This window comes from Sus scrofa, chromosome 15 (genome assembly GCF_000003025.6).
Source record: "Sus scrofa isolate TJ Tabasco breed Duroc chromosome 15, Sscrofa11.1, whole genome shotgun sequence".
NCBI lineage: Eukaryota > Metazoa > Chordata > Mammalia > Artiodactyla > Suidae > Sus > Sus scrofa.
This window is the reverse complement of record NC_010457.5, coordinates 37997171-38010235: the sequence shown is the minus strand read 5'-3', so window position 1 is coordinate 38010235 and position 13065 is coordinate 37997171. Positions and strand designations below refer to the sequence as shown.

The 13065-nt window shown below is 44.9% G+C and overlaps 2 protein-coding genes across 2 annotated transcripts in view; both read right to left on the bottom strand.

Annotated features, from left to right (window-relative positions):
- Window positions 1-13065, bottom strand: part of LOC404703 (prepro-beta-defensin 3) — a 105385-nt gene that overhangs the window by 55397 nt on the left and 36923 nt on the right. The window lies entirely within an intron of this gene.
- LOC106504227 (beta-defensin 104A-like) overlaps window positions 3546-13065 on the bottom strand; it is a 46441-nt gene continuing 36921 nt past the window's right edge. The window contains exon 2 of the mRNA XM_021076392.1: window positions 3546-4693. Within this exon, the coding sequence (XP_020932051.1) occupies window positions 4509-4693 (185 nt within the window). The 3' untranslated portion in view covers window positions 3546-4508. The remainder of the gene's footprint in view (window positions 4694-13065) is intronic.

Below are 13065 nucleotides of genomic sequence, written 5' to 3'. Positions count from 1 at the left end.
AAGAAAATCATGGACTTGGAGAAGAGACTTGTGGCTGCCTGATGGGAGGGGGAGGGAGTGGGAGGGATCGGGAGCTTGGGGTTATCAGACACAACTTAGAATAGATTTACAAGGAGATCCTGCTGAGTAGCATTGAGAACTTTGTCTAGATACTCATGTTGCAACAGAAGAAAGGGTGGGGGAAAAAATGTAATTGTAATGTATACATGTAAGGATAACCTGACCCCCTTGCTGTGCAGTGGGAAAATTAAAAAAAATATTAAAAAAAAAAGCAAGCCCATTCTAATATTCAGACATTAATAGCAATGAATCATGGATGAAATTACAACAGTATTTTGATAACCACTGCTCAGCTAAAGGAATGCTCTAATTCATTCAAATCATTTGATCTAATTAGATGAAGAAATTGAGCCCCAAATAGTCACATATCACTTCCTCCATCTAGGTCTTAAGATAAAATAAGCCCTCCCCACTATTTCTGAAAAGAGCAACCTCGAGAAGAAGGAACCAGTGAAAAGCTAGTTCTACTTTTTGATAGACAAAGGTTGACAAAGTAGTTATAAAGGCAGCTGGTGTTACAGGGGTCCTAACAGAACAAAGTTCTGAGTCGTCTCCAGCATTCTGGAAAAACCATAACACACCTTACCTGGTAAAAGCCACATCCGCCCTGAGGGGGAGGAGAGCAAAACCCCTTACAGGACATTCAGATCACTAGCTGCAGCTCCGGTTTTTTGTCCATACAACTAATAGCTAGGATTCTTTTTTACACTGTTTAGTATATGAGATCTGGATGCATCTGAAGCAAGCTGGTGGGCAAAGTGGCACAGGCTGCTGGCTCTGCCTGAGAGGACCACCCTACATGTCCCTGCACGCCCTACAGCCTCGCTTTCCAGAATTTGACAGGCTGCCCCTTGGGAGGCAAGAAAGAGGAAGAGTGTGCCAATTCTGTTCACCCCCGCCCCCCACAGCACCACCTGTCTCCTCTTTCGAATAAGAAGGAGGACGGCAGAGCTGCTCATCCATGTGTTTGTTTCATCACTCTTCCAATCTTCTCTCCTCTCCCCTTCTCTCTGTCTCTCTCAACTTTAAAAAATACTAAATGTATAAATTATAAAGTAACAAATGCCCAAACTCAATTCTTCTTTCTGTTGATTTCCACTAGGCTAATGTCAGTGATTGGCCTTCCATCTTCAACTTCAGCCTTCAGAGAAGAAAGGAAAAAGGAGCAATATTATTGACTTCCTGAGTGTGTATGCAGCGCATCATTTATTTCCTGCTAATTCTGAAAACAGTAGAACAATCTTTGTTCTTTTAGTATAAAGACACGAAATTAAAATAGTGTGACTTTAATTCCCTCCAGTGCCAAGAGTAACACTTTATTAATAGGACTCGAATCATACTTGGGGAGGGGCTATTTTAGAAGCCAGATCTTTAGAAAGTAAAAGGACGGGACACCAGGAGAACAAGCAAAACCCGGGGTTCCTAGGAGCAAACCAGGATGTAAGGCTGTTCTAAATTTTTTTTGGTAATGAGGTAGTTTTTCTCTCTGCTTGTTATCATCACCCCACCATTACTTCTGGCGGGCTGATTAAAGTTTGGAGAAATCCCTTTCTTTTCTTTTTTTTTTTTTTTGTCTTTTGTCTTTTTGTCTGTTGTTGTTGTTGTTGCTGTTGTTGCTATTTCTTGGGCCACTCCCGCGGCATATGGAGGTTCCCAGGCTAGGGGTTGAATCGGAGCTGTAGCCACCGGCCTACGCCAGAGCCACAGCAACGCGGGATCCGAGCCACGTCTGCGACCTACACCACAGCTCACGGCAACGCCGGATCGTTAACCCACTGAGCAAGGGCAGGGACCGAACCCGCGACCTCATGGTTCCTAGTCGGATTCGTTAACCACTGCGCCACGACGGGAACTCCCCTTTCTTTTCTTTATCATCATATTAGGAAGTGCATCATGGCCTCTCTCTTGGCAAAACATTAAATTGAAAATAAGAAATGAGATTAAAAAGTCATTGTAGAATGGGGCCAGGAGTCCTGTGATTGTATTATCTGAATGGTGATCTTGCAGATGGGAAAATCAAGGATTAAGCTTGTCAGGTTTTCTGCTAAGTGGTGGAGTTAGGATTCCAGCACAACATGCTATGCTACCTCTGATTTGGACCAGGGATATATGGGTTTTTACCCAGTTCTGCCTGATAATCCTGACTGACCTGGGAAAGCCTCTGTCTCTTAGAGCCTTCATTTTCACATCTAAAAGGGCAGGATGATGTCACTTCTCAGGTCTCATTCAAAAGCTTATCGTGAGGATCAAAAGGGATTATGCACATGAAAGTACTCTGCAAAATGCCAAGTATGAGAACAATGAAGAGGGACACCAACCCAGTTCGAGGAACAACTTGGATTCAATGTTACATTGCACATTCTGGAGGCTCCACTTGGAGGGTTGCACCCTGGGGGCTGTTTAACAGGTTACTATGTCCCCTGTAACTGATGTGGTAAGATCCAGAGGCTTGCTCAGATTCCCATTTCATTTTCGACAGAATATTTTTTGCAACTAGAACAGCAAGTACACAACACCATCTAAATGAGAAACTGGAAGCTTGAGGACCCCATTACAAGAAACCTACTCCCAGGAGTTCCCGTCATGGCTCAGTGGTTAACGAATGCAACTAGGAACCATGAGGTTGCCGGTTCGATCCCTGGCCTCACTCAGCGGGTTAAGGATCTGGCGTGGCCATGAGCCATGGTGTAGGTCGCAGACGTGGCTTGGATCTGGCGTTGCTGTGGTTCTGGCGTAGGCCGACGGCTATAGCTCCAATTAGACCCCTAGCCTGGGAACCTCCATGTGCTGCGGGTACAGCCCTAGAAAAGACAAGAAAGACAAAAAAAAAAAAAGAAAAAAGAAAAAAAGAGAAGAAAAAAGAAACCTATTCTGACTAAAGCACTCATGCAACAACCAGAGTCATTTGAACTCTGATTGGCTATTACATCGTATTAAGGGATTAGTGCTGAATTTTTCCAAGTATGGTAATAACACTGTGGTTACACTTTTTAAACATTAGGGAGTTCCTTCTATGGTACAGGGGGTTAAGAATCTGACTGGTATCCATGAAGATTTGGGTTCGATCTCTGGCCGTGCTCAGTGGGTTAAGGATCTGGCATTGCCTTGAGCTGTGGTGTAGGTCAAAGACATAGCTCGGATCTGGTGGTGCCATGAGCTGTGGTATAGGCTGGCAGCTGTAGCTCTGATTTGACCCCTAGACTGGGAACTTCCATTCCATACGCCACAGGTGTGGCCCTAAAAAGACAAAAAGAAAAGGAAAAAAAAAAAAAAAAAAAAAAGAATCTGATTGCAGTGGTTCAGGTTGCTGTGGTAGTATGGGTTCGATCCCTGGCCTAGCACAGTGGGTTAAGGGATCCAATACTGATGCAGCTGTGGCATAGGTTGAAGTTGCAGCTCAAATTCAATCCCTGGCCTGGGAACTTTCACATGCTGTGGATGAGGCCATTAAAAAAAAAAAAAAAAAAAAAAAAAAAAAACAGTTATTTTCTTTGAGTAATATATTTCAAAATATTTTCTGATAAAGTGATAGGACATCTTGAGTGTTTCAGGAAATAACCCAGGAAGGGGAGCTTATCAAAGGATGAAACAAGATGAAGCACATATTGAAGTCAGGTGTCTTATTTTTGGCCAAAAGGGCACAATCCAGCCTAACAGCTCATGGATGGTACCTCTACTAGGAGGCATATAACATCAGGTTGTTGTTCTTGTTTATTTTAGGGGCTACTGACATTGATTGGCAAGATCCTTCCTCCCCTGGGTTTTCAAAAACGTGATCTTCTATCGCTCCTCCTTCATTTATTAGCTGGACTCCTCCTTGAAGTATAATTTGGGCCGGAAAGCTACTTCAAATGTTTTATTACTTCCCTTACTTTACCAGTTTTCAGATAAGGAGTCTGGACGCATCCACCCAGCGCCACCTAGTGGTACCTCGGCTCTCTGCTGCCATCTGCTGATGAGATCTTTCATAGACATCCACGTGGGGCAGCCCTTCTCACACCATCTCCTTTGTATTTCTCCCGTTAAGTCTATGTTTTGAATTAGTGTGTAAGCCAATCATATTGCACTTAATATTGATTTATTCCATTTTAATTAATATAATACACATAACCGTTAAGCAGAACTTCTTACCAGAAAAGAAAACCAATGTTATCAAGATCAATTGATATAGGCCAGGCAAAAAATAAAACAATGTTCACTTAGACTTGTGGCTGGCTGGATATGTTTTTTGGCTCATTTTTTAAAGTGTTGAGACTCTCACGTAACCCACACTGTTGTTCCCCCTCAACAGGCCAGGCCCTGTGCCTGTTGCATGCTCCTACTTTGGCTCCGCATTGAGTGGAAGCTCTGGGCAAGTACTCACTTCATTGGATGGACGGTTCCACTGGGGACTTTCTAGCTGAAAGGCCTTGAAAAGAGAAGGCTCAGAGTTCCAGCTGTTGGCGATTCTAGGGACCAGGCTCCTCCGGGTTTTTGTCTTTCATGGGGTTCAATGAGCTGTCTCTCCACTTTTTCAAACAGCATGGATAGGTGTTGGGGCATCTTCCAATTCTGATTTCTTGCCTTTTACAATACCTCCGGCAGCGAGAAGTCCCATAGCCACATATCCTGTCTGCATCAAGGTCATTTCTCACTAAATAATAGGATAAGTCAGTGTGATTAGCTGCACTTGAGGACCAAGAGGCAAGAGTTTGGCAGCGTTTTTTTTTTTTCCGAGGGGTAGAGGGGATGAGTGAAATTGAGTGGAGGATGGCGGGGAGGAGTGGCGGGACTGACACAGGATGGCGCTTTTCCCAACAAGCCCACCTCCTCCATTTTGCTAGCTGACTGACTTCACCATCTGATTCTCTTCTAGTGTTATTTTCTTTTAATGTTAAATGGTTCATGCCACACCTCTTTTTAAAATACCTGCAAAAGTTTGCTATTATTTTTATTTAATCCAACCAAGCCCCTTACCATGGTCTACAAAGCTCTCATGACCTGATCCTGGGCCCTCCCTCAGACTCCTGCTGTTCCACTGTGGCCCTAACTCTCCCAACAAAGCCACATGGGCCTTCCTGAAGCTACTCAACACCAGCTCTCAGCTACCTCAGTGCCCTCGCTCTCACTATTCCCCTTTCCATGAATAAGCTCTTTGGACTTTCAGCTCTTGCTCTAAATGGCAATGTCGGGGCAATCTTCCCATCCCCTTCACGTGGTTAAGTGTCCCACGACTACTGTCTTTCCTTTGCAACTTTTTTATTCTTTCATAAGACATACTCCAAACTGTAGTTCCTTTTTTATTTACTTTATTTTTTTATTTTTTTGTCTTTTCGCCTTTTCTAGGGCCGCTTCCCGCAGGATATGGAGGTTCCCAGGCTAGGGGTTGAATCGGAGCTGTAGCCACCGGCCTACACCAGAGCCACAGCAACGCCAGATCCGAGCCACGTCTGCAACCTACACCACAGCTCACAGCAACGCCGGATCATTAACCCACTGAGCAAGGGCAGGGATCAAACCCGCAACCTCATGGTTCCTAGTCGGATTCGTTAACCACTGCGTCACGACAGGAACTCCTGCAGTTCCTTTTTTAAAAAAGTAATTTAGGCTTCTCAACTGAATTCTAAGTTCCTGGAGTGGGAGGACCATTTGCGTTCTGTGCTCACCATTATGTACTCAGTACAGGTGCACAATGTGGGTGCTGTAATTACCTATTGAGCATGTGACTGGATAGGTCGGAGGGAAATGAGGAGAGGAGAGTAGACTGGGGAAAAGGAGGTAGAATCCTGATCCTCTGCCTTTGGCCTTGAGCAGTGAGCAGGAGATGAGGGTTTCCTTGGTCTCCAGGTGTGCTCTCTGCAGCTATTTAAAGCAGCTCTCATGGCAAACTGGAAGTGTCACACAGAAGGGCCAGGAGAGCCTGGAAGCCCAGGGAAAGATGGAGGGAAATGTGGATGGTGGATTGAGAAAGACTCCCCTAAAGATCTGTGCTTGAGGTGGTTTTATAATCAGGTGCCTCCTACACTCAGCAGGAACTCCCTAAAAACACTCTAGAGTAGACCAAATGATACTGGGTCCTTGCTATATAACACATGACCCTCCTGCTCAGTCGGCATTTTAAGGGGCTGCAGTTATGTAAGAGCCAGAGTCAGCAAAAGAAGGAGCAGCAGAGATGTGGAGGCAGTCACTGTGTTCACGCTCCCCTCCCTCACTCTCCTCCCACAGGGCTCTCCTCCTGGGGCCTTTCTTAGGCTTAGAGGTCAGTCGACCCAGCCCTCAGCAGCCAAGTGTGGGCAGTGGCAACCAGCTTAGAGTGAACACCCTCCTGGTTCGGGGGGTGGGGGGCAGACCCAGGGTTCTATCTCAGTGGGTTCTTTGTCCTGTGATCAAGGGTAAGCTGCTCTTTATGATAAAGAAATTACTATCATATTTTGGCAGACCAGGAATAAGCTCATGGCAGAATTTCAGAGAAGTGTCTGTGGGAAATGGCCCAGGAAAAAAGAGTTAAGCTAAACCTGAAACCTCTGAAGAAATAACCCACGAGAATTACTTTAGCAACACACTCCAGAAGGGGACAAGGGGCAGGCTGGGCATCCTTCAGAGCCTTGGAAATCCACCCAGCAGCCTGAAGAGAGTTAGGGAGGTTCTGAGTCAAGCAACTGGTTTAACCTCAGCACAGTTGGGCCTGAGTGGCTCTGAGGATATTCTTTTCCCTGACTGTGCAGTAGGGCATCTGGCTCAGCTTTGAGGAGGAGGGAATTAGACAAATGCTCTAATGTCCATCCCACATCTAACAGTGTAATACTGTGTGCTTCTGGGTACAGAGATTAACACAAGAGTCAGAAGATTGCTGACATCTCAGTCTAACTTTGAAATTTCCTCGTCAGAGTCCAAAGGCACCTGCTATTTGTGTTATCAGTACTTATCTTTTACACCTACTGAAATCACTGCCTTCTTCTTAATCCTAATCCTCTGACTTGATATGAAAAGTTTGTAAAATTTAGGAGGTGAGTAGGATCCCTTTCTAGACAGATCAAACCTTTTCAGGAAACAGATGGGACGAAGGCATCTCTTTCCATGAAACCAACAATGAATAACTGTAACTGTCTTGGGGGAGCGAACCCCGCCCCCCCCAGTGACATCTAAGAGTCCTATTTTTGAGGTGCAAAGCCTCATTGCCAGGAGGTATATTACTGGATTGCTTTTCACTGCATTTTACTTATGCTTTTTTTTTGGTCTTTTTGTCTTTTTTGTTGTTGTTGTTGTTGTTGTTGTTGTTGTTGCTATTTCTTGGGCCACTCCCACGGCATATGGAGGTTCCCAGGCTAGGGGTTGAATCGGAGCTGTAGCCACCGGCCTACGCCAGAGCCACAGCAACGCGGGATCCGAGCCACGTCTGCAACCTACACCACAGCTCACAGCAACGCCGGATCATTAACCCACTGAGCAAGGGCAGGGATCAAACCCGCAACCTCATGGTTCCTAGTCGGATTCGTTAACCACTGCGTCACGACAGGAACTCCTGCAGTTCCTTTTTTAAAAAAGTAATTTAGGCTTCTCAACTGAATTCTAAGTTCCTGGAGTGGGAGGACCATTTGCGTTCTGTGCTCACCATTATGTACTCAGTACAGGTGCACAATGTGGGTGCTGTAATTACCTATTGAGCATGTGACTGGATAGGTCGGAGGGAAATGAGGAGAGGAGAGTAGACTGGGGAAAAGGAGGTAGAATCCTGATCCTCTGCCTTTGGCCTTGAGCAGTGAGCAGGAGATGAGGGTTTCCTTGGTCTCCAGGTGTGCTCTCTGCAGCTATTTAAAGCAGCTCTCATGGCAAACTGGAAGTGTCACACAGAAGGGCCAGGAGAGCCTGGAAGCCCAGGGAAAGATGGAGGGAAATGTGGATGGTGGATTGAGAAAGACTCCCCTAAAGATCTGTGCTTGAGGTGGTTTTATAATCAGGTGCCTCCTACACTCAGCAGGAACTCCCTAAAAACACTCTAGAGTAGACCAAATGATACTGGGTCCTTGCTATATAACACATGACCCTCCTGCTCAGTCGGCATTTTAAGGGGCTGCAGTTATGTAAGAGCCAGAGTCAGCAAAAGAAGGAGCAGCAGAGATGTGGAGGCAGTCACTGTGTTCACGCTCCCCTCCCTCACTCTCCTCCCACAGGGCTCTCCTCCTGGGGCCTTTCTTAGGCTTAGAGGTCAGTCGACCCAGCCCTCAGCAGCCAAGTGTGGGCAGTGGCAACCAGCTTAGAGTGAACACCCTCCTGGTTCGGGGGGTGGGGGGCAGACCCAGGTTTCTATCTCAGTGGGTTCTTTGTCCTGTGATCAAGGGTAAGCTGCTCTTTATGATAAAGAAATTACTATCATATTTTGGCAGACCAGGAATAAGCTCATGGCAGAATTTCAGAGAAGTGTCTGTGGGAAATGGCCCAGGAAAAAAGAGTTAAGCTAAACCTGAAACCTCTGAAGAAATAACCCACGAGAATTACTTTAGCAACACACTCCAGAAGGGGACAAGGGGCAGGCTGGGCATCCTTCAGAGCCTTGGAAATCCACCCAGCAGCCTGAAGAGAGTTAGGGAGGTTCTGAGTCAAGCAACTGGTTTAACCTCAGCACAGTTGGGCCTGAGTGGCTCTGAGGATATTCTTTTCCCTGACTGTGCAGTAGGGCATCTGGCTCAGCTTTGAGGAGGAGGGAATTAGACAAATGCTCTAATGTCCATCCCACATCTAACAGTGTAATACTGTGTGCTTCTGGGTACAGAGATTAACACAAGAGTCAGAAGATTGCTGACATCTCAGTCTAACTTTGAAATTTCCTCGTCAGAGTCCAAAGGCACCTGCTATTTGTGTTATCAGTACTTATCTTTTACACCTACTGAAATCACTGCCTTCTTCTTAATCCTAATCCTCTGACTTGATATGAAAAGTTTGTAAAATTTAGGAGGTGAGTAGGATCCCTTTCTAGACAGATCAAACCTTTTCAGGAAACAGATGGGACGAAGGCATCTCTTTCCATGAAACCAACAATGAATAACTGTAACTGTCTTGGGGGAGCGAACCCCGCCCCCCCAGTGACATCTAAGAGTCCTATTTTTGAGGTGCAAAGCCTCATTGCCAGGAGGTATATTACTGGATTGCTTTTCACTGCATTTTACTTATGCTTTTTTTTTGGTCTTTTTGTCTTTTTTGTTGTTGTTGTTGTTGTTGTTGTTGTTGTTGCTATTTCTTGGGCCACTCCCACGGCATATGGAGGTTCCCAGGCTAGGGGTTGAATCGGAGCTGTAGCCACCGGCCTACGCCAGAGCCACAGCAACGCGGGATCCGAGCCGCGTCTGCAACCTACACCACAGCTCACGGCAACGCTGGATCGTTAACCCACTGAGCAAGGGCAGGGACCGAACCCGCAACCTCATGGTTCCTAGTCGGATTCGTTAGCCACTGCGCCATGACGGGAACTCCTGCTTATGCTTTTTGCTGCATTTTACTCGTGGTCTCAATCAGGGCAGAGATTACAAGCTGTGATTAAAGAAGGCTGCAGAACCCTGCAGGATGTTTACTCTTTTTCAAGTTTGTTTTTTTTCCTGACAATGCCCTTGGCATGAGGAAGTTCTCAAACCAGGGATTGAAACCATGCCACAGCAGTGGTAGTCAAGTTTTTTCTTCACCTTCCATCCTCTGCAACTGCATGTATTTCTAGCTGAGAGTCTCTTTTTACCTGCTTGGAAGAGCATAAGAAAGGTGGTTAAGAGCAGGACAGGGATCCTCATAGTGCAGGGGTGGCTGGAGAGATGCAGCAGCAAGTCTGCAAGAGTTACCATGAGACAGAAGAGAAGCTTTTGTGTGAGTGCTGTGGCTGATCTCCCAAGCTTCTTGAAATAGCACTTACTGGTGAGTACCCATGAGAGGCAGCATGGGGGGGTACCCTAGACACACAGCCCTAGTGGCATGGAGACAGTGATGAGGTGGGAGTGGGGAAGCTGGATTATTATATGAAAAGGACCTTTTATGAGGAGTTTTTTGTGACCTAGTGCAAGTCACTTCATTTGTTTTGTCCAGAGAATTCTCTATGACAAGAGCTTACTCTCCAGGGAGAACAACTTTACTAGAGCCATGTCTCATTAGGAGAAGGGCGTTTCCCCTACTCTAACCCATCTGTCCTTCCTCACCCGAGTAAGAGACACCAAGAAATACTTGTGAAGGTCACACTGCAGAGACACAGGGCAGGAAAGGACTGAGGTTTAATTGTGAGATTTTAAAATGTTTCCTTTCTCCACACTTTAGCACCACATCCTCAGGGCTCCAGTACAGTCACAGCTAAAAGAGTTGCAAATACAGGAGTTCCCATTATGGCTCAGCAGTTAATGAACCCAATTAGCATCCATGAGGATGCAAGTTTGATCCCTGGCTTCACTCAGTGGGTTAAGGATCCAGCATTGCCATGACCTATGGTGTAGGTTGTAGATGTGGCTTGGATATGGTGTTGCTGTGGCTGTGGCGTAGGCTGGCAGTTGTAGCTCCAATTGGACCCCTAGCCTGGGAAACTCCATATGCCATGAGTGTGGCCCTAAAAGACAAAAGACAAAAATAAATAAAAATAAATTTAAAAAAATAAGAGCTACAAATAAAAACTCTATTTAAAAAGGAGTTGCTGCAAATGATGTTATTTCCTTCCTTTTAATGGCTCATATTCCATTGTATATATGTACCACATCTTCTTTTTCCATTTCTCTGTCAGTGGACACACATCTATGAATTCCAAAGAATTCCAACAGGATAAACAGCAAAAAATCTATATCTAGCCAGTATCATATTTGAACTATAGGAAACCAAACACAAAGAGAAAACCTTGAAAGAAGTCAAAGGAAAATAAAACATCTCACTTATGGAGAATCAAGGATAAGAACTAGAGTGGAATCAGAAAACAAGCGAGCAAGAAGAGAGTGGGGTAGAATATTTAAAGTGATGAAAGAAGGAACCACTAACTTAGAATTCTATACCCAGCAAAATTATCCTTCAAAACTAATTTGAAGAATTAAAAATAAATAAAGAAAAATGCAATGAAAAGAAAGAGGTAACATATATGGTAGATATTAATTCAACTATTAATCACCTTACCATGGATGGTTTAAATACAAAAATTAAAAGACAGAGACTGTCAGAGTGGATCAAAACCATATGTTGTCTACAAAAACTTATTTTAAGGAATTCCTTTGGTGGCTCAGCAGGTTAAGAACCTGACACAGTGTCCATGAGGATGTGGGTTTGATCCCTGGCCTCACTCAGTGTGTTAAGGATCCAGTGTTGCTGAAAGCTGAGGCATAGATTACAGATGCAGCTTGGATCTGGTGTTGCTGTGGCTATGGTGTAGGCTGGCAGCTGCATCTCCAATATGACCCCTAGCCCAGGAACTTCCATATGCCACAGGTGTGCCCCTAAAAAAGAAAAAAACAAAACAAAGAAGGAAACAAACTCACTTTAAGTATAAAGACAACATAAATTAAATGTTGTCTTTATACTTAAAGGGTGGATAAAGATACACCATGCTAACACTGATAAAAGAAAACTGGAGTTGCTTTATTGATTTTGGACAAAGCAGACTTCAGAGCAAGAACAAATATTAGGAATAAAGAGGGAAATTATATAATAATAAAGGGGTAAATTTTCTAAGACAACATAAATTTTTTTTTGTCTTTATGTCTTTTCAGGGCCCCACCCATGGCACATGGTGGTTCCCAGCCTAGGGATGTAATCAGAGCTATAGCTGCTGGCCTACACCAGAGCCACAGTAACACAGGATCCAAGTCACATCTGTGACCTACACCACAGCTCACGGCAATGCCGGATCCTCAACCCACTGAGTGAGGCCAGGGACTGAACCCGAAACCTCATGGTCCCTAGTCAGATTCATTTCTGCTGCGCCACGACAGGAACTCCCAGACATGAAATTTTTTTTAATTTTTTTTATTACTCAAATGAATTTATCACATCTGGAGTTGTATAGTGATCATAACAATCCAACTTCACAGGATTTCCATCCCATAACTCAAGCACATCCCCCACTCCCCAAACTGTCTCCTCCTGAGACCATAAGTTTTTCAATGTCTGAGTCAGCATCTGTTCTGCAAAGAAGTTCAGTCTGTCCTTTTTTCAGATTCCACATCAGACATGAAAATTTTAATGTAAATGCACATTAGGGAGGAAAAGAACAGGTAGAAATGTATTACTGGACCTCTCCTAGAATTTAACTCAGACTCTTCCCACCCATCCCACCCTGCCCACTGCTGTAATGGGCCTCCTCTTCAGTTCCCTGCAGCAGTGGTGTCAGAAGAAGCCTAGTGAACAGTCAAGACATTCTCTACCACCAGAGGTAAGGAGGACTTCCCTCCCTCCCAGTAGAGGCCACCTGGGGAGAACTAACAAGGCACTCCTACTCCTACCTCCTACCTCCCACCTCCCAGCAGAGGGCCAGCAGGAAGCTGTAACTGCCACCCACCTCCACACTCATCCTCACCCACACAGCAGCAACAGGAGTGCATCCCACCTACCCTAACCCCACAGGATGTCCACCAAGGAGTCTGACCCTGAACTTCTATCCCTTATGGCAGCTGGCACTCACTCTTCACCTGTCAGGGCCAGGTGAAACAGGAAGCCCAAATGAGAGTCAGAGTCTTATGACACCATAAGCAAAATGTCCAAGTCTCAACGGCAAATAACTCATCCAGCAAGAACCAGAAATATCTCAAATTAAAGGAGAAAACAGGATCAATAGATGCCAAGATCAAAATGACAGAGATGTGAGAATTATCTGATAAAGATATTAAAACCAACATCAGAAAGACTGTGAAGACAGTACTGAGGGTTCTCATACACTCCATACCCAGCTTCCCCTACTAGTAACATATGCTACTTTTGCATAACAAGGAGTGAACATCCTTACTCATTAAAGTCCATACTTTACTTAATTTCCTCAGTTGCTACTTAATGTCTTCTTTCTGCCCCAGGATCTCATCAAGGACA